This window comes from Centroberyx affinis, unplaced genomic scaffold (genome assembly GCF_046629955.1).
Source record: "Centroberyx affinis isolate AG114_WGS23_722 - 3 ecotype Tasmania unplaced genomic scaffold, CSIRO-AGI_Caff_v1 ptg010258l_1, whole genome shotgun sequence".
In the NCBI taxonomy this organism is placed as follows: Eukaryota; Metazoa; Chordata; class Actinopteri; order Beryciformes; family Berycidae; genus Centroberyx; species Centroberyx affinis.
The window spans coordinates 4,140-30,684 of NW_027284783.1; the positions used below are offsets into that span (position 1 = coordinate 4,140).

Genomic DNA, 26,545 nt, shown 5'->3' on the forward strand with positions numbered 1-26,545 from the left:
CTCACTGAGAAAGGTAGAGATGTGAAGAAGAAAATATGGAAAAAGAAAGAGAACTGTTGAAGAGCATCAGCTGCGGCCACACTGATCGTCGGAAAACGGCCAGAATTGACGGATTGACGGCAGAAATACTGCAGCAGTTTAACTCATAACGGTGCTACTTCATAGAAACAAGTTAAATTCACTTGAACACATTGTTTAATTACTCACATTGGGTTGAAAATAGGAAAGAATGTCTAGTTTCTGTATTTTTTTTTTCAGAACTGGCTGCGCTGTGGGAAAAAACGGGACTTGAAAGTTCTGTTTGCACTATTTCAAAAAGAGGCACTTTTTAGTTATTTTATGCTGAAGACTGTCTTGTTTTCTTTTACTTTAATTTGGAACATAATTGTGATACTTTTAATTATGTTTAAGCTACTGATTTGTTTTCCACACGTTCAATGTGTGTGCATGGGAAAAGTTCTTGAAATTGATCAATAAATGTTGTTGAAATGATATTGAAATGTATATTGTTTATTTTATTTGATAGAAAGTCATACAACAACTATAGGCCTCCGAATCATAGCGCAAGTTAGACAGTATGATACTTCAGACCTTTGATGGATAGAAATTTTAGTGACTGGACCTCCTTGAATTTTAGTTGAATAGACAGTGTGTGTAGGGTGTAGACAGTGACTTGGTACAGTCTAGGCAGTGACTTGGTACAGTGTACGCAGTGACTTGGTACAGTCTAGGCAATGACTTGGTGCAGTGTTTAAGTACAAATAGCTGATTTGTTGTCTTCCCTGTCCAGGACCCCAAACCAACAGCAGTGCACCCAGTGAAGGGTCCGGCGGATGGAGGAACCATCATCACCATCACCGGAGAAGACTTGGACACGGCGACTAAGGATGATGTTGCCGTTACCGTGGGGGGTGTTCCCTGTCAAGTGTAAGCAGCACCTGTTATTGGTTGTTTTGTTGTTAAAGATTCACACATATTGTTGATTAATCAGTAATTAAGTTGGTTGATAAATCATGTTGTTAAAGTGTGTTTCAACTGTGCCTGAGGTGAGGCCAAGGACAGTTCTCCAGTCTGGTTGGACATTAAAGTTCTGTTTTATTCCATTCTATTTATCCATGCAAAATGTACATGACTCATTTAAATGTACATTAAAGCATCAAAAATCTTATACATGTACAGAACATTTTCAGAATTGGAGCCATTTTTGGAGTACCGGGGAAATGGCCATTTTATTAACAATAACAATCAAGCATAAGGGAAAATTGCAATGTTCTCAGTATTCATAAAATTGCAATATCATTGCACACAGTACAATTGATTTCACCATTAAATTATAATGTGAACAGTTTATGATGTTCCCTCATCAATACTGTATTACTTGGCTATCAAAATATAGGTGTAGACATTTTTTCAATACTATCATCAGTTCAGCTGATATGCAAGAAAAGCTATTTGCTGGCAATGGCCGATGGGTTTTTACGATGCTGCAGTTCTGAAAATGTAAAAACTGTACATGCATACCAGTTGTGGCGCTTTTATGCAAATATAAACTATTTGGCCTATGTCTGGCCTATTTCACTAAGGTAGCAGCTTTTCTGAATAGATTCCAACAAGTCTAGAACTTAGCAGATTTGCAGAAGTAAACAACTTATGGGCTGACAAGGGACCAGTGGTCTACAACAAACCAGTCCAAATTAAATACTGGGGCCAGTTGCATAAAGATAGACCTAGTCTTAGACTTAAATGTGACCTTAAGTCAGACTTGCTATAGAGGGTTATGCTTATATTTACCTGTTCCTGCAACTTCTTGATTGTTGTAGATCTCTAACAGGTTGTTTCTGTCTCTAAAGACTCTCTCTCTCTTCTTCAGGCTCTTTCCAAAAACCAGAGATTTGCCATCTTGTATGAAATAGCTTCAGTATTTAAACTTCCCACTGTGACAGGCCGACTCGTTGCCATAACAACAAAGTTCTTAACTCAAGATTAGCCAGAGGGAAGGTGACTAACTTCCCTCTTTAATTAGACTTTTAATTAGTCTAGTCCAACCTCAGAATCTAAGACTAGTCTAAGGCTTAGACTAGTCTTAAACTAGCTTTATGCAACTGGCCCCTGGTCCCAAGACTGATCTCACAGGTGACAAACGTCTGCATTATTGTCAATACCTTACCTTTATATATCCAGGGGGGGGGGTTTGCACATCCATACAGTTCCGCACATTCACAACAGAGAGCAGCCCAGTCCAACCACAGTCTTCTACTGTTGGCCACTTAGTGGTTCCACTGGAGCAATTAGGGGTTAAAGGGATAGTTTTGTTTTTGGGGAAATTTTCCTACTTGACCAGAATCCGAGAAACTCTTGGATGCCTTTTTTATGTGTCTGCAGTGCAGTTTGAGGGTATGGGAACGGTTAGCATAGCTCAGTCGCTGGAAGTCTAGGGGATCAAGTAGCAGCTCCTCGTCTGACTCTGGCAGGAAAAACGGCTAAATCCCCCCCCAAACCAAACCATCCCTTTAAGTGCCTTGCTGAAGAACACCTGCCCACCCAGGTGTTTTTTTTAGTTGGTCCCGGGATCCATACCTGCCTTCCAGTCACAAACCTGCCTCTCTGACCTTCTCTGAACTCGACTACGTAAACCTGAATGATTCATAGAGTTTGTGCTTCACATGAAACGTGACATGTTTACTTGCTTGTCTTTATTGACGGTCGCACATTAAAAATGTACGTTCCCTATCTACGTTCTCCCTCTCCACCTGCAGCCAGGAGTTTGGCCGTCAGATCACCTGTATGACGGGCAAGTCCCGCTCGCAGAAGTTCCCCTCTGAGCCGCTAACGGTAACCGTGAAATACGGCAAGAACACCACCAAGGACATCGCCACATCATACCAGTACTACGAGAACCCCAAGATCACAGACTTTTACCCCAAGACCAGCTTCCGATGGTGCGTATACTGCAGTTCATCAACTGATGACTGAAGCGATAACAGTGTGTGTAGGTCTTAATATGTGTGCATTTGTGTGTGTGTGTGTGTGTGTGTGTGTGCAGTGGTGGTCGGAGGATCGTGGTGATGGGGAACGGTTTTGATCTGATCCAGAAAGCCGCCATGGTAGTGCTGACCTCCACTGACGAGTTTTCACAGGACAACACTTCTATAGAGGTAAGAGTGTGTGTGTGTGTGTTTGTGTGTGTGTGTGTGTTTGTGTGTGTGTGTGTGCTTGTTTTGCTTGTCTCTGGGATTTAAAATTATCCAACCAAACTGCTGCTGCTATTATCCTCAGTGTGTGTGTGTGTGTGTGTGTGTGAACAGCAGTTCCAGAGAGCGTGCAGTGCCAGCAGATTGATGGAGTTTGCTGGTTCTCTGTTTAAATTGGTACATCTCTCTCTCTCTCTCCCTCTCTCTGTCTCTCTCTTCCTCTCTCATTCTCTACCCCCCGTTGACTTCTCCCTCTCCTTTTCCATCTAGTCATTTCTCTTTTGTCGCCGCTCCTTCTCTTCCTCCCGTCTTCATTGCTCTTACAAATCTATTTTTTCATTCTCGCTTTTCAGCTCCGTTTTTCTTCCCTCCTTCAATGTATCTCTTTCTTTCTCTTTGTTTCCTGTACCTTTTTGTTTTCTTCCTTCCACGCTCTTTTCGGACTATAATCAGTGATGCAGCGGTAAATAAAAAGGAGGGTAAAATATGACCTCCAGTCAGTGAACATCAAAGAGGAAAACAACCACCAGTATGAAGAACAATAATTTATATTTTCAGAAAAGCAAGAAATGTTGTTTTTTTTAAATTATCATATAACTTACATCAGTTTGATGCTTACCATGATGTATGCTATGAATTTACTTCATAAATAACACATTCAAAATACATTCTGATACAATTTTATGATGTATAGTTATGGCATTATATTGCATTTAATAATTTTCTGGTGTTTCTTATCAATCCAAGCTTATCTTTTGGTTAAAATCTCTCCCTCCATCCATCGGTCTTGGTGTCTCTCCCTCCCTCTCTCTCTGTCTCTTGCCTCTTTTCTCTCCCTCTCCTCACTTCCTCCCTACCGTGTTCCTCTCTCTTTGTTGCCGGTCTCAGACAGGAGCTTTTGATGAAGCGATGATAAAATAACTTCACCTGCTCTCCCCTGCAGTGAATCATTCCTGTGAGAGCCCGTCACTCAAAACTAGTCAGCAGTGAAATTGAATCTCTCTCTCTCTCTCTCTCTCTCTTTCTCTCGCACTCTCTCTTTCTCTCTCTCTACTCCAACAGTATGCCAATCGAGCTTTAGACCGATATATGGGGCCGATATTGGCTTTTATTAAAAATCAAATCTGGTTCAGTCAGTATGGCCCACCTCTGATATGATGGATATGATGCAGTTTGATTGATTACATATTTATTGGGGAATTGATTAATACTACAGTGGTTGTCTATGGGAAGAGCTGAGCCTGAACTGATCCCAGTGGGACAATTTGATCAGATTCCACACAAGGATGCATGAATATGTTATCTCTGATCTCAGTGCTGTTTTGAGAGGCTTTTCCACACTGACGAGAATAAAATTCAAGGGCAAACACTGAATGCTTGGCTATTTTGTTTATTGGCATGAAAATAGCCAAATTTAAAGATATTGAATTAGTATCAGCCTTAAGAAAAACAGTGTAAATGTAGTGTAGAGTGATGGACATTACATCCAGCAGAAAGTTCACATTGTCACTTATTTGGTTTGTGCTGACGTGGGATCAGTGGAACCCCCGGCCAGTCGGACCCCTCCCAGGTTTTACTAAGTCTCTGTCTCTCTCTCTCCTCCCCAGTCCCAGTACCAGGAGGTTCTGAGTAAGAACGACACCGTCCTGCAGTTCCTCTCCCCGGCCGTGAACTGCTGCTCCGACACCCAGTCGTTCCGGACGGTCGTCCAGCTGGACAACATGACGGAGGACCTGAAGGGCTTCGACTATCACCCCGACCCCACCTTCAACCAGCTGGCCAAGAACGTCATCACCGAGACCAGCATCATCATCGTGACGGTAATTTACACTCAACGTCACTTTTTTTCTTTTCTTTTCTTTTTTTTTTTACAATATTTTTATTGGGGTTTTTCAATTATAGCAAACAGTACATATCGAAAAAAAAAAAAGGTCAGTCTTGGCAGCAAATACAGTATACCATCAAATGAATAGGCAAGTAAATAAAAACATAGTAATTAAAACAGAGGTCACTCGACGTCACTTAAGATGAAACTGAAATGATGAAAAGAAAGCAAAGAAAAATAGAAGAGAAATAAGATTAGAGCAATCCCACCATGTGAAGAACATATTGAATGTCCAGTGAATGTATGAATGAAAAGTATGAAACCTACAAGACAAAGAAATCTGAATGAATATATGAAAGAAGTACATATGATTTCAAAATATAGCTACAAATGAATTATAAGCAGTGTGAAATAGGTGAAAAATTATACTATATGCATATGGGAATATGAGGAAAACAGCCTATATACAGCTTAATTAACACCGCCATACATATGTACAGAAAGTGTCTAGGTGTAAAAACTGTTCACCTCATTAACTATAATCCATTTACAGCTGTAGATAACGTAGCTTAGTCAATACTTTTTGTAATTTTTACATCACATTTTGAATGCATATAGCTCTCATATTGATAGTACATCGTCTTACCGCTGACAGTATCAATATTGTGTATTCATGACATGAATGCAGTGCTGATTTCCATCTTTCTCTCTTTCTCTCTCTTTCTCTCTCTCCCTCCCTATCCCTTCTTCTCCTTTCCCCTCTGCTGTTCTCTCACTCTATTGATTTCTCTCTCTCTCTCTCTCTCTCTCTCTCTCTTTTCAGGGTCGTGGTTTCTCCAAGGCGATGACAGCCAGAGAGGCCCAGGCATTTGTTGGAGATGCCTCCTGTCATGTTAACATACTACAGGTACACACACACACAAATACACACACACACGCACGCACACACTCTCTTAAAGAAATGGAACATAGTAAAAAGGAGTATTACTTTCTAAACCACTATTAAATTGAACATTGAAAACAGCATTTAAGTGTTAATTTGTCTAGAAATCTATTGCCTTTTTAACTACACAAGCAGGAAATAACACTGTCATCCATCACACTATTAATAAAAACAACATCACTACAGTTCAGTGTAAACGTCGGATAAATCCTCCATCCAGCAATCTGTTGACTCTCTACAGGACGACAAGTTGTTCCTGGAAGCCCCCTCTTCCCAGCCCAAATCCAGGTCTAAACGCCAACGCAGAGACACCACCAACGACCTGCTGGATCTCGTGGTAAACACACACGCACACACACACACGCACACACACACACACACAGAGTGCTGGATGCAGCCAACAAGCGACAAGCCAACAAACACTGTGGTCATAAACTGTGCTTGACTGCACCAAGCGTTATTCATTTATTCCACTGGTTTAGTTGGAAGGAAATTGAGTCTGTTTTGGTTCCACAGTTGGATCACATTAACCAGCTTGCCTGAGATGTGGAGTTTGTTCAATATGCTTTAATAAAAATATCTGATAAAAAAAAAAAATTAAAAGTCTGAAGTTTTTCACCATGTAATGACAGGTTTATTTTTAAACCAAGTTTCATTTTGATGCAAATGTGATGAGACATTCTTTACATTTGGTGATATTTATCTCTCTTTTTTTCTCTTTACCTCTCTCTCTCTCTCTCTCTCTCTCTCTCTCCACTAGATCAAGTTCGGTAACGGAGAGTGGAAGGTGGGTTCAGTCACCTATGCCAGGAAAGACGAGGTTCCCCTGGCTATAATCATCCCCGGAGTTATCTTACCCATGCTGCTCTTCATAGCCGTGTCCGTCTACTGCTACTGGTAATGCACACACACACACACACACACACACACACACAGACACGACACACACGTTTTGTTTGCATTTGCCTACTTGTGTCTTTATACATGTATGTGTGTGTGTGTGTTGTCAGGAGGAAGAGTCAGCAGGCGGAGAGGGAGTACGAGAAGGTGAAGCACCAGCTGGAGAATCTGGAGGAGAGCGTCCGAGATCGCTGCAAGAAAGAGTTCACCGGTATGCTTTCACACACACACACACACACACACACACACATATGAAGTCACATGACCTTCAACAGCTTACCAAGACTTGTAAGATCAGACCAAACCTCTAAGATGATGCCAAGAATTTATATTGACTTACAATGGAGACCCAGGAATTAGACACGTGTCATTAGAAACATCTGACATCTGTCTTGAATAATTGCCGAACCCCAGGCTCAATAACAGAATCGCCAAATAAACTTGATAATAGCGCGCCGAGCTCTCTCCAAGACCCGAAGCAAAGTTTCCAATTTCCACGCCGAGGGCCTTTCTGAGCGGCTGTCTCGTCGGCATCTTGTCCTCGGCATCTTGTCACATCACGCGTTTACACGTTGGAGCGCATCGCCAAATTTTGACAGTCATCTCCTTAGTGTGAAACCTCCGCCAAAGCCAGACTCAGCAGAGTGGACGGGGCTTTTTTTTACGCCGCGTCGCCCCCCCCCCGACAGCGGGAAGCTCTTCCTCGGGGGGGTCTCGGCAATCTCTCGCGGAACCGCTCTCGAGTGTATTTGACAGTTCTGTTACTGAGCCCGGGGGTCTAAGGAGGCTATCAAAGAGGCGATATGCTCCGTCTATCAAAATGATAAACGCGTGAACATATGTTCAGGTGCTGACTCTCTCCGAAAATGGCGGAAATCCAGCCTTGATAGGAAGCGTGTATTGTGTACATAAACATAAACATATAGATAGAACTGTAGGATGTAGATTGGACCGCTTGTCTCCCTGTGTCCGCCAGACCTGATGATCGAAATGGAGGACCACACCAGCGACCTGAGCGAGGCCCGCATCCCCTTCCTGGACTACAAGACCTACACGGACCGCACCTTCTTCCTGCCCTCCAAGGACGGCGCCAACGACGTCATGATCACGGGCCGCCTACACATCCCGGAGGGCCGCCGGGCCACCGTGGCCCAGGCGCTCAACCAGTTCTCCAACCTGCTCAACAGCAAGACCTTCCTGATCAACGTGAGTGTGTGGCTTCTCTCTCTCTCTTTCTCTCTCCCTCCCTCCACTCCACCGAAGCTCAAACTCAACGTCAGGGTCTGTCTGTCTTTCTCCGAGCCAATGTTAGCCAGAGGCCCAGACGTTTATTGGTCATGTTTGGTTTGACCATTATGGGTTTTGGAAGGCCAATACCGATATTTTCAGGTTGAAGCCGATATTTTGTGCCGATATTTTGGCGATTTTCATGCCAAAAATATCCCCAAAATTATAAATATCCAGTGTTTCCTCAACACTGGATATTTCCTGGTCGTCTCTAACCTTGGGTTGTAATGACTACGCTAGGAAACATCTCTCTTTCTCTCTCTCTCTCTTTCTCTTTCTCTCTCTCTCTCGCTCTGCATCCTGTTGACTCAACCTGTTATTTTTTGTGTATTTGGTTTCGACTGATATGCGTTTTTGCAGGCCGATACTGGCAGCGATATTTTTGGATTGAAGTTGGTAATAGCTAGTCCGTTATACCGCTTGTACCAAATAATAGAATTTGGAAGATATGCTGTAACTAAGTTGAATCCATTATTCTTATTTTACTTTTCCTTCATTTTATTTGTAATTATTTTTTTGTTAACGTGTATAAAGTGAAATGCTCAATAAAAACAATGTTCAAAAAAAAAAAGAAGTTGGTAATAGCTGATATTTTGTACCGATATTCAGCATCTTTAAATTTGATAATTTTCACGCCAGACATTCACATTCACACTGTGATTTCTGGGCAGTCCCAGACAAAATGTATACATCGTGGACAAAATCTTTCTTCGTGAAACAATCATCAAATCTGACCATTCTCATGACCAAAAAATTTCAAGTATTCAGTGTTTCCTCCAGAATTGTATTCTTATCAGGGTGGAAAAGCCTCTGAAACAGCATTTAGACCATCATGGGACACTAAAACTCTCCATTGAAACCCAGGAGACTAATAATAAAACTAATAATGGAATAAAGTCAAAATGTTGCATTGGAGCCAATTCAGTTTACTGGCTTCCCATAGACAGTAGCAGTATTGATCAATTCTCGAGTGGATTCACAGTTTCCCCCTCCTATTTATTGATACTTTGGAAAGCTGACTTCAACACATAATTTTTTTGCCTCCCTCCCTCCAGTTCATCCGCACGCTGGAGAGCCGTCCGGACTTCAACGCCCGGGCCCGGGGTTACTTTGCCTCCCTGCTGACGGTGGCGCTGCACGGCAAACTGGAGTACTACACCGACATCATGAGAACCCTGCTGCTGGAGCTGATGGACGAACACGTCCAGAACAAAAACCCCAAGCTCATGCTCAGGAGGTGATACACACACACACACACACACACCTATCTGGGTTCCCACAGGTACTGGAAGTCCTGGAATATCATGGAATATTGAGAGGAAAAGTCAGGGAATTGATACATTCTATGGGGAAGTCAGGGAATATCAGGGAATTTTACAAATGGGTCATTTTACAGGAATATAACGGAATGTATTTTCATTTTTGTTTCATACATTCATTGCATTAGATGGTTTTCAGCCATAGTGGAAACCAGACTGTTAGAAAAACATTAACAAACCAGGAAGGAAGAACATTTTGGAACATGGAAGCACTTAGTCATGAAACCCTGACTCATGTAGTTATTACAATTAACTCTGCTGTCTGTCTACTTAGTTAAGTCCTAATGGTAGCCATTTGCTGTCTCCTTTGTGTGTGTGTGTGTGTGTGTGTCTGTGTGTGTGCGTGTGTGTGTGCGTGTGTCTAGGTCAGAGACGGTGGTGGAGAGGATGCTATGTAATTGGATGTCCATCTGTCTCTATCAGTTCCTCAGGGTAACACACATTTTCTCTTTCGCTTGTTCTGTTAGTTTTTTTTCCTTTTTTCTATGTTGTTGTTATTTCCCCTCTGGTCTTCTTCTCTTGGATCTATTTCCTTTCCTTCCTCCCTTCCTCTCTTTTTTTTTCTCTGTCTGGTCCCTGTCTAACCTTGGGTTGTAATGACTGCAATAAGAAACTTCTCCCTTTCTCTCTCTCTCTCCCTCTCCCTCCCTTTCTCTTTCTCTCTCCCTCTGTCTCGCTCTGCATCCTGTTTACTCAACCTGTTATTTTTTGTGTGTTTGGTTTCGACTGATATGCGTTTTTGCAGGCTGATACTGGCAGTGATATTTTTGGATTGAATCTGGTAATAGCTAATATTTTGTACCGATTTTCAGCATCTTTAAATTTTATAATTGTCATGCCAGACATTCACATTCACACTGTGATTTTTGGGCAGTCAAAATGTATACATCGTGGACAAAATCTTTCATCATGAAACAATCATCAAATCTGACCATTTCATGACCAAAAAAATTCAAGTATTCAGTGTTTCCTCCAGAATTGTATTCTTGTCAGGGTGGAAAAGTGTCTGAAACAGCATTTAGACCATCATGGGACACTAAAACTCTCCACTGAAACCCAGGATATAATAATAATAATAGTAGTAATTGATTAAGGGTTTCCCATAGACAACCAGTGTAATATTGACCATACCCATCATATCAGATCTAATCCTGTGTGTGTGTTTCTGTAGGACACGGCAGGAGAGCCTTTATACAAGCTGTACAAAGCCTTAAAGCACCAGGTGGAGAAAGGGCCGGTGGACGCCAAGATGAAGAAAGCCAAGTACACACTCAACGATACAGGACTGCTAGGGGACGATGTGGAGTACTGCGTACTGGTTAGTATTTTTCATTCAACACACTTTAGTATATGAGGGAAAGTCAAGCATAGAAATTGCAAGTGTTCAGTGTTTACAGTGTTGAATTTTGTTCTTGTGAGGGTGGAAAAGCCTCAGAAACAGCATTTAGACCATGGGACACTAAAACCCAGCATAACAACAATAATGAAACATTGTGTGGAATCTAATCAAAATATCTCAGAATCGATTCAGGTTAAGGTCTTCCCATAGACAACCAGTGGAGGATTGATCAATTCTACAATAAATATGCAATCAATCAAGCTGCGTCATATCAGAGGTGGACAAGACTGACTGGACCAGATCCCATTTTTAATAAAAGGCCAATATTGGTCCCATACATTAACCGGTCTATACACTGGTATTTCAGTAAATTGTTACTGACAGTAAATTGATACTGTCTGCACCTTAAGCACTAAACAATTTATTGTATGTATGCCGACATGAAGAGGGCCAGAGGGAACGTTACAAACTGTTCAAACACATCACTGTTTCTGATAATTCCCCAAACAACAACAGCACTCTGAATTTTTCAGCTGAAGTGGTCCAGGGACATGAACATATTTGTATTAGGTCTGGAAGTGTTTGAAGGGGAAGTTGTTGATTTTCCAAAAAATGTTGCCAAAGCAAAGTCACAAATTGCTGGAGGGATTTGATACCACTACAGAAAACTTCAGCTGCGGCTTCTTTGCAGTTTCAAACAAGTTCGAACACATGAACACTTCTCAGTCAAGTCCTCTGTCAGTTATTCCATGACGGGAATGCAGCATAAAATTGCGGTTAATCGCTTAAATCTACCAGGATTAGTAGCTGTTTCTGTGACATATGTTTTGTCCAATCAGTATCGGTATCCGTTTGACTGACAGCTGTGCTTGTCCTATCAGACCCTGCAGGTGTTGGTGCACGGGGAGGGACCGGACGTGACACCGGTCAAGGTGCTGAACTGTGACACCATCTCCCAGGTGGGTTTCTTCTCTTTCAACGGACATTAGAGAGTTTCTCAGTTTGCACCCAGAAGAAGCAGAATATCCCATTGAGCCCGGGTCCCAGGTTGAGTGCAGCTTTATTCACAGTCACGCCAAACTCCATTAAAAAATTCTGCCGATTTAATGCCACCTGCCTTATCTGCAAAGGTACATACCCTTTAAAATATGACTGGAGACTTTTTCTGAATCGTTAGGAGACACTCGCTCTTTAATTCAGCATGAAGGTGATCCACCGAGCAGCGCATTCTAAAAGTTAGAATTGTATTGAAATAAGTTCGGCTCGATGGATTGTATGTGTGCCGAATTGAAGAGTGGCACCTAATAATTCGGAAAAACTCTTAGGTCATGTTCTGCCAGGTATGCCCCTTTGCCGATAAGCAAGGAAACATTAAATTGACAGGTTATTGAATGGAGTTTGGTAAAACATTCCAACTATACAAGAAAGAACAAACCGGCTAGATTTCGTCTTCATATCATTTTACTGCCTTTTAGCATTGTGCCCCAGAGAGCATTTGTATTCGTCCAATCACAAAGGTCGATATTCAGAACTAGAGTGTTGGGTGTTTATCTGTGTGGACATTATCTATCGGGCGATTGCCTTTGCCCCGTTACAAGAGAAAGAATACAACCGGTCAAGATATGAGACTGACTTTATTGACGTTGACAATTAGAGTTGACTGTCTGCCAGCTCGAGAGAGGAAATGGAAAATGCTACTCGACTTGTAATTTGATGTAACACCCTAGTGTGACAATTTGATCAAATTGTTCCACATTTTTCAACTGTACAGGTTAAAGAGAAGATCATTGATCAGGTCTACAGGAATCTGCCGTACTCCCAGAGGCCCAAGGTGGACAGTGTTGCACTGGGTAAGACACACTCACACATCCATAAACATACACACATTATAAAAGGCTTTATATGCTATTTAAATGGTATACATAAGATTCAGAAAGTGTCTTCTCCCTCCTCTATCATTCCTGTCCTTCTCTACTAAACACTGTGTAATCAAAACTTTTTTAATAAGTTGCATTACCTCCCCCCGTCCACAGAGTGGCGGCCTGGTTCCACAGGGCAGATTCTGTCAGACCTGGACCTGACCTCCCAGAAGGAGGGACGCTGGAAGAGACTCAACACCTTGGCTCATTATAATGTGAGTTCTATATATTGTGTGTGTGTGTGTTTGTGTGTGTGTGTCTAGGACAGACTCTGGTTGACCATTTTCATGTCCAAAAATGCCCCAAAAATTACAAAAATGTAGTGTTTTTGCCCAGTTTTCTTCTTCTCAGGCTGGAAAAGACTTAGACCTAGATTTAGACCATCACAGGACACTAAAACTCTCCATTGAAAGCCAGACTAATGAAATTCTTTTAGGTGGGTTAGCAGCTCTTTAAGGCTGGTAGGCTTCATTATAGGTTTTACAGTCTGAGGAAATCCTCCCACACACTGGGACAAGGTGTGCACCTTAGCCAGCTGAGCCACCAGGACGTCCCACACTTTTTTTTTTTTTAATCATCTTCGCTTCTCATTCTCGACCTCAGCCAGACCTTTCCTCCCTCTCTGAGAAACAAGCTGCACCAAAGTGTAGAGGAAGGTTTTGCCACATGAGTCTCTCTCCAACGTGTCACGACTACCAATATGTGTCGAAGCCCTCCTCCGCTCACCCCATCCACCCCTTTCACACCTTCAAACTCCACTGAAAACACTCCATCTGGGTCTGGGTCTAGGTCCAGTCTTATATGACAGTTTCCACCTAATGGGGAAGACCATACATTTGGCTATTGCTAATATTAGGAATTGGATATTTTAGGAATAATAGGAATTTCTCTGTATATCAATGATTTCCTTATGAGACCCTGAAGCTACTGATAATGAAATAGCTGCTGGATGATGTAGTAACTGGAAAAATATAATAAACCCTGCTAGTGTAATACATTGCTGGATAATGTAATAACATCTTCAGACTGATGTTGTGATATCATCATCTTATTAGTTGCTACAGGCCAGAACAATTTCAAATATATGATGAAGTGAAGCTAAAAATGCTAATCGCCCTCCTGGTCTATATTACCTGACTGTGTGTGTGTGTGTGTGTGTGTGTGTGTGTGTGTGTGTGTGTGTGTGTTTGTGTCCGTCCTCCAGGTTCGGGACAACGCCACGTTGGTTCTGTCCAGAGTTCTACACACACAGTCATTCCTCCAGAACCAAGACAGCTATGAAGAGAGTATGTACACACACACACACACACCACACACCACACACACACACACACACACACAAACACACCACAATAGCCTCTTTTGAAGCAGAACGGGGTATTAATATGATAGCAATACAATAATATGATATAATATGATAGATACAATACAATCTGATCTGATCAAATCTGATCCAATATGATGAAATACAATAGGACACAATATGATGCTATATGATACAATATGATCCAGTTTGATGCTATATGATACAATATGATAATATACAATGTGATACTATATGATACAATACTATAGAATGCGATATGATACGATATGATACTTCATACTGTATTGATATTATATTCAGTGCAAATATGGATTGGGGATAAGTTGAGGCAAAACTGATTTTACAATTTCCATTCCTCTTTATTAGGCCAATAAAATGTAAACAATACAGACTATTGTGTGCGCTGGAAGTATTGTGTGACAGTTAGTTTGGTCTGTAACTGTTCTGTAAATTATTGATGTATACCTTTTTTTTCACACCCCCCCCCTCCCCCCCAATAGAAAACTCCCTGCTGGAGGACGACAACACCTTCCACCTGGTGAGACCGGCTGATGAGATCGATGAAGTCAAGTCGAAGAGAGGCAGCATGAAGGACAAGGCAATGACCAAAGCTATCACCGAGATCTACCTGACCAGGCTGCTGTCTGTCAAGGTAGGGCTGTGTGTGTGTGTGTGTGTGTGTGTTGTGTGTGTGTGTGAAGAGGTAGTAAAGAAAAGGCCCGTGAACATTTAATGAGAATACGCGAGCAAGTCTCGATCTGGCTGTTTGACATCGAAAACAACCATTTGTCACATTTTTGTCAACGGATTACTGTGCAGAAGTCTGAAACAGAAACCGATTATAATTACCTTTTCTGTTCCTCTCTGTGTGTGTGTGTGTGTGTGTGTGTGTGTGTGTCACAGGGCACGCTGCAGCAGTTTGTGGATGATTTCTTCCGGAGCGTGTTGTGCTCCAGCGCCGTCGTCCCCCCGGCTGTCAAATACTTCTTCGACTTCCTGGATGAGCAGGCGCTGAGACACGACAACGTAGAAGAAGAGACGCTGCACATCTGGAAGACTAACAGGTACTACACACACACACACACACACACAGACACACACACACACGCGCACAAACACACACCAGTAAAAGGAAGTCATAGTTAAGTCGTAGTCGGGGTTTTTGAAGAGCAATATCTCTAAATTTTACCATTTTCATGCCCAAAAATACAAATTTGGGGTGTTTTTCCCTGGATTTTGTTCTTGTCAGGGTGGAAAAGCCTCTGAAACAACATGTAGACCATATGCAGATCCGATTTTTAAACCATATGTCAGTGTGTGTAGTATGTCTGTGTGTGTATTCCTGCCTCCTAAACTTCAAACCTCTTCTCTTAAACCCGAATCTCTAAGAAAACCTGCTCAGAGACATAATTATACCTCTCCTCCAGCTGATTATGCGTGTGTGTGGTGTGTGTGTGTGTGTGTGTTATTCCTCATCAGCTAGAGTGTAATTATGTTCTCCTCATAGCTGAACCAGGCAGTGGACCACATAAAAGCGCGACTTAATTGGCGGGCTGCTATCAGGACGGCTAAGCGATGACAGAGGGAAATGAAGAAGAGCGATACCGAAGAAGAGAGGAAATAGAGACAGATGACAGGGGGGAGAGGGAGGGAGGGAGGGAGAGATCGCTCGCATAAACTCTAAACCGCTTCAAAAATGGCCTTGAGTTGAGCCTGTCAGTCATCTGAAACACACACACGCACACACAACTTAGAAAGACAAATGAAATATTCATGGGTGCTGGTGAATTATTGACTAGGGTTATGGTCTTCGGGGGTAGCGGGGAGGTTTCTGTGCAGGCGGAGATGAAAGGACGGAGGGAGGGGAAGAGAGGTGGACAGCTCTGGTCTCTTTACAGGGAGATGAGGCAGGGAGTCCGCCGGTCCTGAAACAGCCTGGAAAAGTCTTAAATGATACGTACGGTGATGTTTAGTCCACTTAGAACGGAAGGCAAAGTAAGGCACGAGAATGGAGCAGCAGCAGTGTGGGATTTATTTTCTTATGTTGTGTTACATTACTGCCAGTGGTGGAAGAAGTACTGAGATCTTTTACTTAAGCAATACAACAATGTAAAGATACTCCATTACAAGTAAAGGTCCTGCATTCAAAATCTTACTTAAGTAAAAGTACATAAGTACTGGCAGCAAAATGTACTTAGAGTATCAGAGTAAACGTACTCATTATGCAAACTGTCCCCATTTAGAGAGTATATTTTTCATAAATTATTGGAATATTAATGCTGATTTATTGACATACATGTACATGTAAGCAGCATTTTAAAGTCGTCAACGTGAAGCTAATCTTAACAATTTAGCTATACTTTTGGGTAGTCTAATCTATAACAATGCTATTTTATAGTTATTTTATAAAGATGATCAAATGTTTTAAATATAAAATGTTGATCTGAAAATTAACTAGTAACTATAGCTGTGAAATAAATGTAATGGAGTAAAAAGTACAATATTTCCCTCTAAAATGTAGTGGAGTATAAGTACAAAGTACTTACACAGTACTTAATCATTTTACCAAGATTATCCAATGGAATTTCATAACATTTTTGCCAGCTAGCTAGCAAAAATACAAGTTTCTAACAAGCTAACAAGCTAACAGCTAGCTAAATCACAGCTATTATTTCCTAGCTCTGTTCACTATTTAGTAGCAGCTGGACCATTTAGAAAAAAATGTGAGCCGAGGACAGGTCACCTGACCAATTTTCTTGTCTCTGATTGGTTGATGTTGAAACCTTGCCAGTGAACCTTGCTCTCTGATGAAGTTTAGCTAGATTTCAAACTGCTACATTGTTTTCAGTGAGAAAATGTTTCTTGCACGATTTTGCCCCAAATGTCCCCTAAATATTTGCCCCAAATTTGCCTTAAAAATGTGCCTATGTATCATCACCTTTAGATTAATACAGAACAGGGTGAATCCAATATGATAAACATGTCCCAGTCTTTTTTTTTTCTTATACTGTTCGTTTAACTTTAATTGGATATGTTCAATCTGATTTTTTTTTTTTTTTTTTCTTATCGTTTTATCTTCTTTATTTTGGTTTTCAAATTGATCTTTAATCCAATTCCAGGTAGCCTTAGCAAGGTCTTAAAAAGTCTCACATTTGCTGATCTAAAGCTCTGTGTCCCCCCAGCTTGCCCCTGCGGTTCTGGGTGAACATCCTGAGGAACCCCCACTTCATCTTCGACGTCCACGTGACGGAGGTGGTGGACGCCTCGCTGCACGTCATCTCTCAGACCTTCATGGACGCCTGCACCAAGACCGAGCACAAGCTCAGCAGAGTCAGTTACCTCACAGTCAACTCTCCAGCTCTGAAGAGTATCGCTTTATGATAATTAAGATGATGATTAAAAGCTGCTGTCTTCACTCATCTTTCCCCTCTTTTCCTCTCTCCCTGCAGGAGTCTCCCAGTAACAAGCTGCTCTATGCAAAGGAGATTTCCACGTACAAGAAGATGGTGGACGAGTGAGTTTGCTTCACTGAATAGACAGAAAAAAGAAAGGATGTATTGAGCATTGGCCAGAAAATCATGGGAGTATATTGACAAGTCATTTGTAGCAGTCAGACTGGGTTATGTATGGGTTCCCATTCATTCATTCATTAGTCCAAGTGATTTCCACTTCATGGTAAAATAGTAACAGCATGTAAAACCTTTTTAGAAGAATAGAGAACAGTAAAAAAAGTCCAATGTACAAGACTGAATAGGGATAAGACAATGATGAAATGATGAAACTTCATTGATCCCTGTGGAGAAATTGAGGATCCCTGTGGAGAAATTGAGTCACTGCATGAGCAAAATAGGAAAGAAAAATATTATATGAATAAGAATAGAATAAATGGGAATCATAAAACATCTGACAATTCCAATGTGTCAAGACCATATTAAGCAGATTTGTGAAAAGTAAGAAAAATTTACAGTTACAATTCAAAATGTCAGCACTTTAAACTACATCACTTGTTTTTCTTTGTTGAAATTCAGTCACTGCTTTAGTTCAGTTACAGTCAAATATAGTGAATTTCCCACTAGGCTCCTAATAAGCTTTGTGCTCATTACACTCATTAAGAGCAATAAGTGCAGAAAACAGTGTTTGTCTTCAGGCGGCATAATTAGACTCTTTAACTCTGCGTGTGTGTGTGTGTGTGTGTGTGTGTGTGTATTCTCCTCAGTTACTACAAGGGTATCAGACAGATGGTGCCAGTCAGCGACCAGGACATGAACACACACCTTGCTGAGGTGTCCAGGGTACGAGCCACCTTGTGTGTGTGTGTGTGTGTTTATTGCTATCTGTCTTTCCGTCTGTTACATGTTTGTGTCTGTATTTCTGTCAGTAGGTGAGTTTCCATCCAACTGTTTTTATGCAAATACATTTCCCTCAATAGAAAACTTTTTACCCTCGCTTGATGTCAGTGAGGAAATTCTGTGATAAATAGAGACGGAAACGCTTTTGTTGAATAAATGATGATGCAGGCTCGGCATGATCGGCCTGACGAATGGTTCAGCTTCATTGTAAAAAATCACTTTTGGGCTCACCTGCCAGGGGCTGAGAAACAAAAAAAAATTGCCTGCCAAGAATTATTTTTACCAGTTTTATTAATATACATTTTTCATAGAAATGTGTCACCCTAGCTGTTTCCAGTGCTATTTCATGCATAGAATCAGCTACTTTATGAGCAGATTTAGAGTTACTCAGTTTTAACTAACATGAAGCTAGTTAACCATCCAGACAGTGGAGAAACAGAAGTAGCAGGCAGCCAATCAGAAGCCTGTTTGATACAGAGCCATTGTTTGAGACCAAAGACTGTAAATAACTACATAACTGAGGCAGCATTCAAATGTTATGGTCTCAAAACTTTATGGGCCAGTGTGGCGGGAAACCCTTACTCGAGACAAATATTACTGGCATTTGTTGCTGGGCAGGTGGTCATTTTGGACCCTCATTATCTGTAAATTATCTCAGAGAAATGTCACACCTGCTGTAGCTCCATCATGGTAATATGATCATTAGTTGGTAAGTTATTGCCAAAAGCATTTCTTTGTTTTCGCCTGTAGATGAAAGCACAAAACGCGACCTGTATTAGCTGACATGTAAGAACAACAACAACTCTGCCAATACTAATTACATCTTGAAAGACTCCATTTCTGTGGTGGATGTTTATTTTTCATATTCAGGAAGCCTATTTATTCGCTTCAACCACCTGATAGAAGTGCACCTTATATGCATTTTTTTGTGACATTTCAAAAGTTTGCGTACACTTGACAGTCGGGGGGGAAACGCAGCCGGCGTCTCCCTCGGTGGAGCTGAACCGTCTCTGTATCTAAACCGTGTCTCTTCTCTTCTCTTCTCTTCTCTTCTCTTCTCTGCAGCAACACACAGACAAGCTGAACACCCAGGTGGCCTTACATCAGCTCTACCAATACGCCAGCAAGTACTACGACGGGGTAGGAAACGGCTTTCTTCTGTTTCAAAAGTTTCAAACAGACTGGGGCAGAGTAATGCCTACAATTAATACTGATTCTGTCATATGAAAGAATGCATTATCTCCATTGCAAACTATTTTTATAACACACTCAATGTGTGATAATGAAAGTATCGTCTGTCTGGCAGACATGCTTCATTCAGTTTCAGATATCCCACTACTATAATTTGAGAGCGGTTTGTGTGTTTGTGTGTCCCACCATGGAGGAGAGGAGAGGAGAGGAGAGGAGAGGAGAGGAGAGGAGAGGAGAGGAGACAAGTACAGGAGAGAGGAGAGGAGACAAGTACAGGGGAGAGAAGAGGAGACAAGGACAGGAGAGGAGAGGAGGAGAGGAGACAAGGAGAGGAGAGGAAACAAGGAGAGGAAAGGAGAGGAGAGAAGGAGTGGAGAGGAGAGGGGAGAGGAGACGAGGAGAGGAGCGAGGAGAGGAAACAAGGACAGGAGAGGAAAGGAGAGGAGAGAAGGAGAAGAGGAGAGGACAGGAGACAAGGAGAGGAGGAGAGGAGCGAGGAGAGGAAAGGAGAGGAGAGAAGGAGAAGAGAGGAGAGGACAGGAGACAAGGAGAGGAGATGAGAGGAGGAGGTTATAAATTCTAGTATATATAAAAAGAATAGAGTGATCGTTGGGTCCAACGGGAAATATTCCCACAATCTACTACGATAGAGCTGTAGACTATAAACTACACCGTAAAGATTAGATTGGAAGTCGTATTGCAGCTGCGATATCCGTGATAATTCATTTTGTTCATCCCTATGCAATGCGCTATATTCTTTCCTAATATTTTCTTTGGAAGAGTGTCGCGGATCTTTTTAGAAGTGTGTTTCAAATTGTTTGGTGCGGCTTGTGTCTGGCGTGCGGAGGCCCCGAGATGCAAGAGAAAAACAAATTCAGGATTCTCTCGGGGGATTCAATTTCAAAGTGCCGTCTGTTTCTTCTCCTCGTGTTTATCTCAATATAATGACTTAACAACAGGTGAGGAAAACATTTCGCCAGGATCCTGTTCTCCAAGTTCTCCAAAAACAAATGTTGTCACCTTTGCTGATATATGGGGCCGATATTGGTCTTTTATTATAAATCGGATCTGGTCCAGTCCGTGTCGTCCACCGCTGATATGATGCAGTTTGATTGATTACAGATTTATTGTAGAATTGATCAATACTACAATGGTTGTCTATGGGAAGAGCTTAGCCTGAATGTGAATACTTGGCATTTGTGGAAATTTAATGATCAAATTTAAAGACATTTAATATTGGCACACAATATCACTAATAAGCTATCAGCAGCCTCAATTCAAGTTCAAATTCATAGTAAAAATGGCAGGTAATTCAGGTAATTAAATAATTGTTGTGGTGTCGTCTCCCTCAGATCATCCAGTCGCTGGACGAGGACCCGGCCGCCCAGAGCAAACAGCTCACCCTCCGCCTCCAACAGATCGCCGCTGCCCTGGAGAACAAGGTCACCGACCTCTGACCTCTGACCTCCCGCCACCACACACACGGAGGGGCCGGGGGGGAGGAGCTACGCCGGATGTAGTTTTCCCACACAAGGACTCAAAGGAGGAGGAGCTCTAGGACTCCACAGAATGTGTGCCCATGTAAGGACGGAAGTGGAAGGGGCTAGGGACGCCACAGAAAGCTGTTGACCATATAAGGATTGAAGGGGGAGGAGCTACGGGACTCCGCAAGTTATTGTTGACCATATAAGGAATGGAGATTTTGGACAAATGAAGTGTTTAAGCCCAGAGTGATGTGACAGTGGTGTAGTGGTGGTAACTGAAGCGGTCGTATCTACTACAGCTGTATGGCATACTTCCACTGACGCCATTTGGTATCCCTACTCAAACAGCGAGATGGGATGCAAAATGGCTGCTATAAAATGGCTTAAAGGGTTATTTTCCAGTGGTAATTAGGCTTATAGGTTGGTGTACTCCATTTAACTGTGTACCCCTCTACTACACCACTGTTACCCACAAGATTTGATTTGACCATATAAGGACTGAAGGGGGAGGTGCCAAGCAGCTCTACAGGATGTTTACCATCGAAGGAATGGAGGTTGAAGATTTGTGGATAATTGAAGTGATTTAGTGAAGTAACAAGACATTACCAAATATTTCCTTTTTACCACTCGGCCCTGTTGGACATTTGGATTTTATGTACAATGACTCATGGTAGGATCTGGATCAAAAAGACTTCAGGGGACTCGGACATTCAGACTACGAGCTAACCACTTTTTTGCTCTCCTATTAGGGCTAAAGCAAAGACTATGAACTCTGGACAAGAGGTGAATTTGCCTCTAAGTCACCAGGAAAACGAATCTGTAGTCAGCAACAGAGAAGCGTTTCGTCCTAAAGCCAGGAACTGCAAGGATGATAACTTTTACCTTAAGCGAGCTGGCAGATTAATAATAATCGACCAATGAAAACCCATTACGGTACACACCACTGACCAATCAGGGGTCTTGGTTCTGACGGCACAACTGAGGAGAGTGAAATCAGGGTACGATGAGAGTTTTGTCCAAAAAAAACAAACAAACCGTAACATGGACTTTCCTTTTTCATGGCCAAATGCTTTTCGGTATTGAATACACCACAGTATGTGTTTCTACGCTGATGACATTGTGTTGATAACTGCAGATAATCAGCTGGATCATTTCTTTCTGTGTAGGTTAAGTTTTAGTATTATGCTTTGTGTGGAAAATGTTCCGGCGCAGGCTTTAAGCAGAGGCTTCGCATTCACATATACAAGATGAAATTAATCTTTTTAACGGACTGATAGATCGCCACTCAGTTTATTTTTATGTGATTTTTCTTTTGTAAAGTGTTCCGAGGTTAAGCAGGGTGGTCCATGATGTCATGTCTGTGCGTATGTGTGTGTGCGTGTTTGTGTGCGTGTTTGTGTGCGTTAATCATGCGATGCCATTGGACGGTTGTAAACGCCCTGTTGCCAGTTAAGATCGGTTGTTTCTACTTCCTGTGTAAAATCATGACTGCCTAATCATGAGGTCTAAATAGCCAAACTTTAAATGTTTAGTTTTTAATTATTTTTTATAATTTGTCTTGATTTCATTCGCAATATTCCATTCTTTTAATGCAGTGTACTGACGCAGAGTCATTTGTTTTGTTTTGTTTTTATTTGTTTTCTATTTTTCTCTGTTATACTGCATCCGTTGGAGGAAATGGTCTTACAGTCCTCCTGAGACAGGGTATCCGTATCAGTCTAGAAAGTCTTGAAATAAGTAAACCAAATTTAAGGCCTTAAAAAAGATTAAAATGTCTTAAATACAGTCATTAGAAGTCTTAATTTTTCACCATGTAACAATACAATATTCATCCTGTCTGCTTTCCTAAACACAGCTGGACTTCATGTCTGATGACACAATTAATTTCTTTGTGTCCTTTTTCTTTCATTTCACCACTTTTATTATCTGTGTTCAATCAGAAATAGGCTGCTTTTCTTTATTTTGGTTTTTAAAATTGGTCTTCAATTCCAGGCAGCATTAAAAAAAAGGTCTTAAAAAAAAAGGTCTTAAAAAAAAGTTTTAAATTTGGCTTTCTGAAACCTGCAGATACCCTGTAGGAGGATCACACAGCCATTGCACTAACATCAACCAGCACAAGCAAGAGCAATATTGTTAAGGAAAATATCGGTGTGAGATGGATAAAAAAAAATCAACAACAACAAAAAAATACGCAAAGGCACGGACATCCAAGAACTTCACAGGTGCCGGACAAATGAAAGAAAAATACGATAAAAAATGAAAAATGGAGTCCGCATACTACTCACATTTGCATATGTATTTACCAATTACCGGATATGTTGTGACGTTTCAACATCATGCCCTTCATCAGACTTCCTTGTCGGTAAAAACATACAATTGAAGGAAAACAACGGAAATCTACTGTCTCGCTGAAACCTTGTATCTCCAAAGAGTTCAACTGGTGTTCCATAAAACAGGGTACGGAAAAAATACACCATTATCAGCTGTTAATTACAGAGAAAAATGGAAAAAATGTCTGTTTTTAGGACATAAATGACATGATTATTACCAACCACTAAGTGAAAAGAGCGATTTGTGGAGCAAGTTAGGAAGATGTGCAGCAGGCTTTGGGTTTGTCAAGTGCCATTACACCGCTGGAGTGTACATGTACTCGTTTATCTTCTACGACTTATATTAATCATCATCTTCATCGCCGTCTTCATCATATATCTGCCTTATTCTTTGCCTTCTGAGCCCGAACGACATGCTTTATGTACTGCTTTAGTCAATATCAAAGATTAAATATGCAGTTTGTAAGCTGTTAAAGCGGATTTCTGCCTTTTTTTTTTTGTGTCCAAGCGAAACACCAGATTTTTGAAGTTTTTCAGAGAAGTTTAATCTGTCGATCCCTCTCAGCTCATTCTAACTTTTCTGACATTATAAATCCTACAAACTGCATCTTTAAATACAATGTCTGTAGCAATACAACCCGAAGGCTGGGACTGTACTGAACTGTCTCTAAATCCTTAAATTGTTATGGGTAGACGCACACTACAAGATTTTGAGCAGAATTTGGCCCAATTTGACATTCAGATACAAATAAAAAAAGACTGAAATGGATACATCATAGTGTGTTTTTCTCTCATAAACTTTCCATGAGGATTTCTCTCTTGGAAATTTGGTTATGAATGCCACTTTGATGCTTAATGAGTTAAAAAAAATCATAGTGTGTGTTGTAGTGTGTGTTGATTCCCAGGCTTGGAGTGTCACTGGACTTGTGTGTGAGAAGAACAAAGCCAGAAATGAGAGGAACAGACAATTATGTATTTAATAATTCAATGGTACTTTTATAAAACTGTTGAAATGTCAAACTTTTTTTTTTTTTTGGAATTTGTTTCCAGTGCTGGTACTGCTGTTTGCTCTGAGATCAAAGCCCTTCACGGCACAGCAGCTTTTCAAAGCCGAGTGCCATATTTGCTTTGTCATCACTCTGACATGCTCAGTTCTTTCCATCCATTTGGAAAAAAGTAGTTTCAGATTGTGTTGTTTATACTAAAAGAAGAGCTCAACTCTAATCACTCTGCAAATATAGTTTATTCATTGTAAAACAAGCCGTCTTTAACTCATGTAATCTTTTGTTGAGAACAATATTTCACTCTTTACCATTTTCAAAAACTGTCTCTACTTCTTCACCAACACTAGCTTCTTTCTGCCTTTCACCAGTGAGTGCCTTAGAGAGTAGAACCGGGAGTAGAAGTGAAAGCAAAAGCCACGGAGGTGATGAGAAGCACATACAGGTGTTGCAGGTCTATGGATGTTGTGGTGGGATTTAGATGTCGGTGGTTCTCAACTGGAGGGTCGTGATCCAAAAGAGTAGTTTAGGTAGGCGGACACCTTGTTTTCTGGGGGTTCTTGAATGTTTTTTATCTTATGGACACCCAGAAAGACGCACATTAGACCCTGCAGGTATAAGATCTTGTCCCATAGGGGAGGAATTTTGATTTTGATTTTGCAGTTGTGTCACAAATCTCCCTGCAACCACAGCTGGCACCATCATGGAGATCCATTGGCTGGACAAAGAAAACAGAGATGTGGTTGTCGGTCAATTCAATATTGTTATAAGTAAAAGTGAACAGTCTGATAAGGTAGATTTGTTTCAAAATTTAGGTTACTGCGACTCAGCTTGTTAACCTGAGCAGATAGCTAGCTAACTAGCCAGCAGGCTAATTTAGCAAAGCAGTCGATGTTAATATTAACATGCAACTACTGGCCACTACTATCACTAACAGTAGCTTCTACTACGTTAGCTCATGTGCAAATCAGATGTGTTAACAAGACAGTTATCTGACTAGACAGTATGGTTAAGCTAGCTAACAATCTCACATTATCCAAACACAAAAATGAAGTGAGTATCGGTAATGAAATGATCAGTTCCCAGTCAAAAGCTGCACAGAAATTAACCATGTCTATTCAATTCTGTTGTTGTCAAGTCATATGTCTAGAAAAACAACCGTTCTCAGCCACTGTTGCCTAAAAGCAGAGGACCTCCAATATGGCCGCCAGAGGGCGTGTCACGTCACCTGAAAGCCCTCTATCCCTTATTTTGTTGAGGGACCACCTGGCGTCCCCACAAGGATCCCTGGGTGTCCCGGGACCCCACTTTGAGAACCACTGATCTAGTATATTGCATTGAGACTCATGGATAATTGCAGAACAAGTGAGAACTGCTGGAGTGTGTAACGCACAAAGTGTGTTAAAGTGGAATAGTGCTGAATTTTATCAGTGAAATGTTGTTGCCCCTGGACAGTTTGATCAGTGTTAGTGAACATGTCTAAAAGAAGGATGAGGCCATAACGCTGCAGTATATGCTTTGAATTGCATGATGGGAATTCTTGAATTGAGTGGTATTCGCAGACACAGAGGTACAGTAGAGTAAAACGTCATTCATATGTGTAAGACTGAATGAGGGGACCAGCACAGGGAATAGAGACATTGATATTTAGATTTGTTTGTTCGCTCTTTGGGGATCTGTATTTTTATGGCATTGTAAATTGAGTGTATTTGAAATGTCATTTTATGAGACACAGGTATGAGTGTGAAGCCATTTTGGGTTCTTAACGAATCAACAGTATTGGCAGGTTTTGGACATTATACAGAAAAATGCCCACTGGTACTGATATTTTTACCAACATCACAGATATAAGGGTTATACCTGTTTACACCATTGTGCTGCATAACAGTTTGTACATCAAAATACAACTTTTCCATTGTTCAGCCTTGTGACATCATTGTAGGAAACAAGAAAAATTGTTTGGATGGACTTGACATGGACAGAATCAGCACTACCAGTACCACGACCCAACTGGACTGGACTAGCTGGACTGGACTAGCTGGACTTGACTGGACTGGACTGCAGCCCAAATCAGTGACTCTTCTGAGGAAGTGGAGAAGTGGGCAGAAAATCCAGATCCGGGATTTCCAAATATCCAATA

The 26,545-nt window shown here is 41.4% G+C and overlaps 1 protein-coding gene across 1 annotated transcript; it reads left to right on the plus strand.

The window, feature by feature from the left end:
* Positions 1–790: 790 nt before the first annotated feature.
* LOC139640703 (plexin-B2-like) lies at positions 791–26,545 on the plus strand (the record flags this gene model as incomplete). The annotated part of the gene is made up of 23 exons (XM_071514893.1): positions 791–927; positions 2,757–2,939; positions 3,044–3,155; positions 4,799–5,011; positions 5,840–5,923; positions 6,201–6,296; positions 6,720–6,856; positions 6,970–7,070; positions 7,836–8,065; positions 9,202–9,383; positions 9,831–9,897; positions 10,637–10,783; positions 11,686–11,763; positions 12,576–12,654; positions 12,838–12,938; positions 13,928–14,009; positions 14,551–14,702; positions 14,954–15,114; positions 17,233–17,380; positions 17,500–17,564; positions 18,267–18,342; positions 19,465–19,539; positions 20,943–26,545. Coding segments are annotated over 23 exons (2,811 nt in total), but the record flags the coding sequence as incomplete, so codon positions are not given.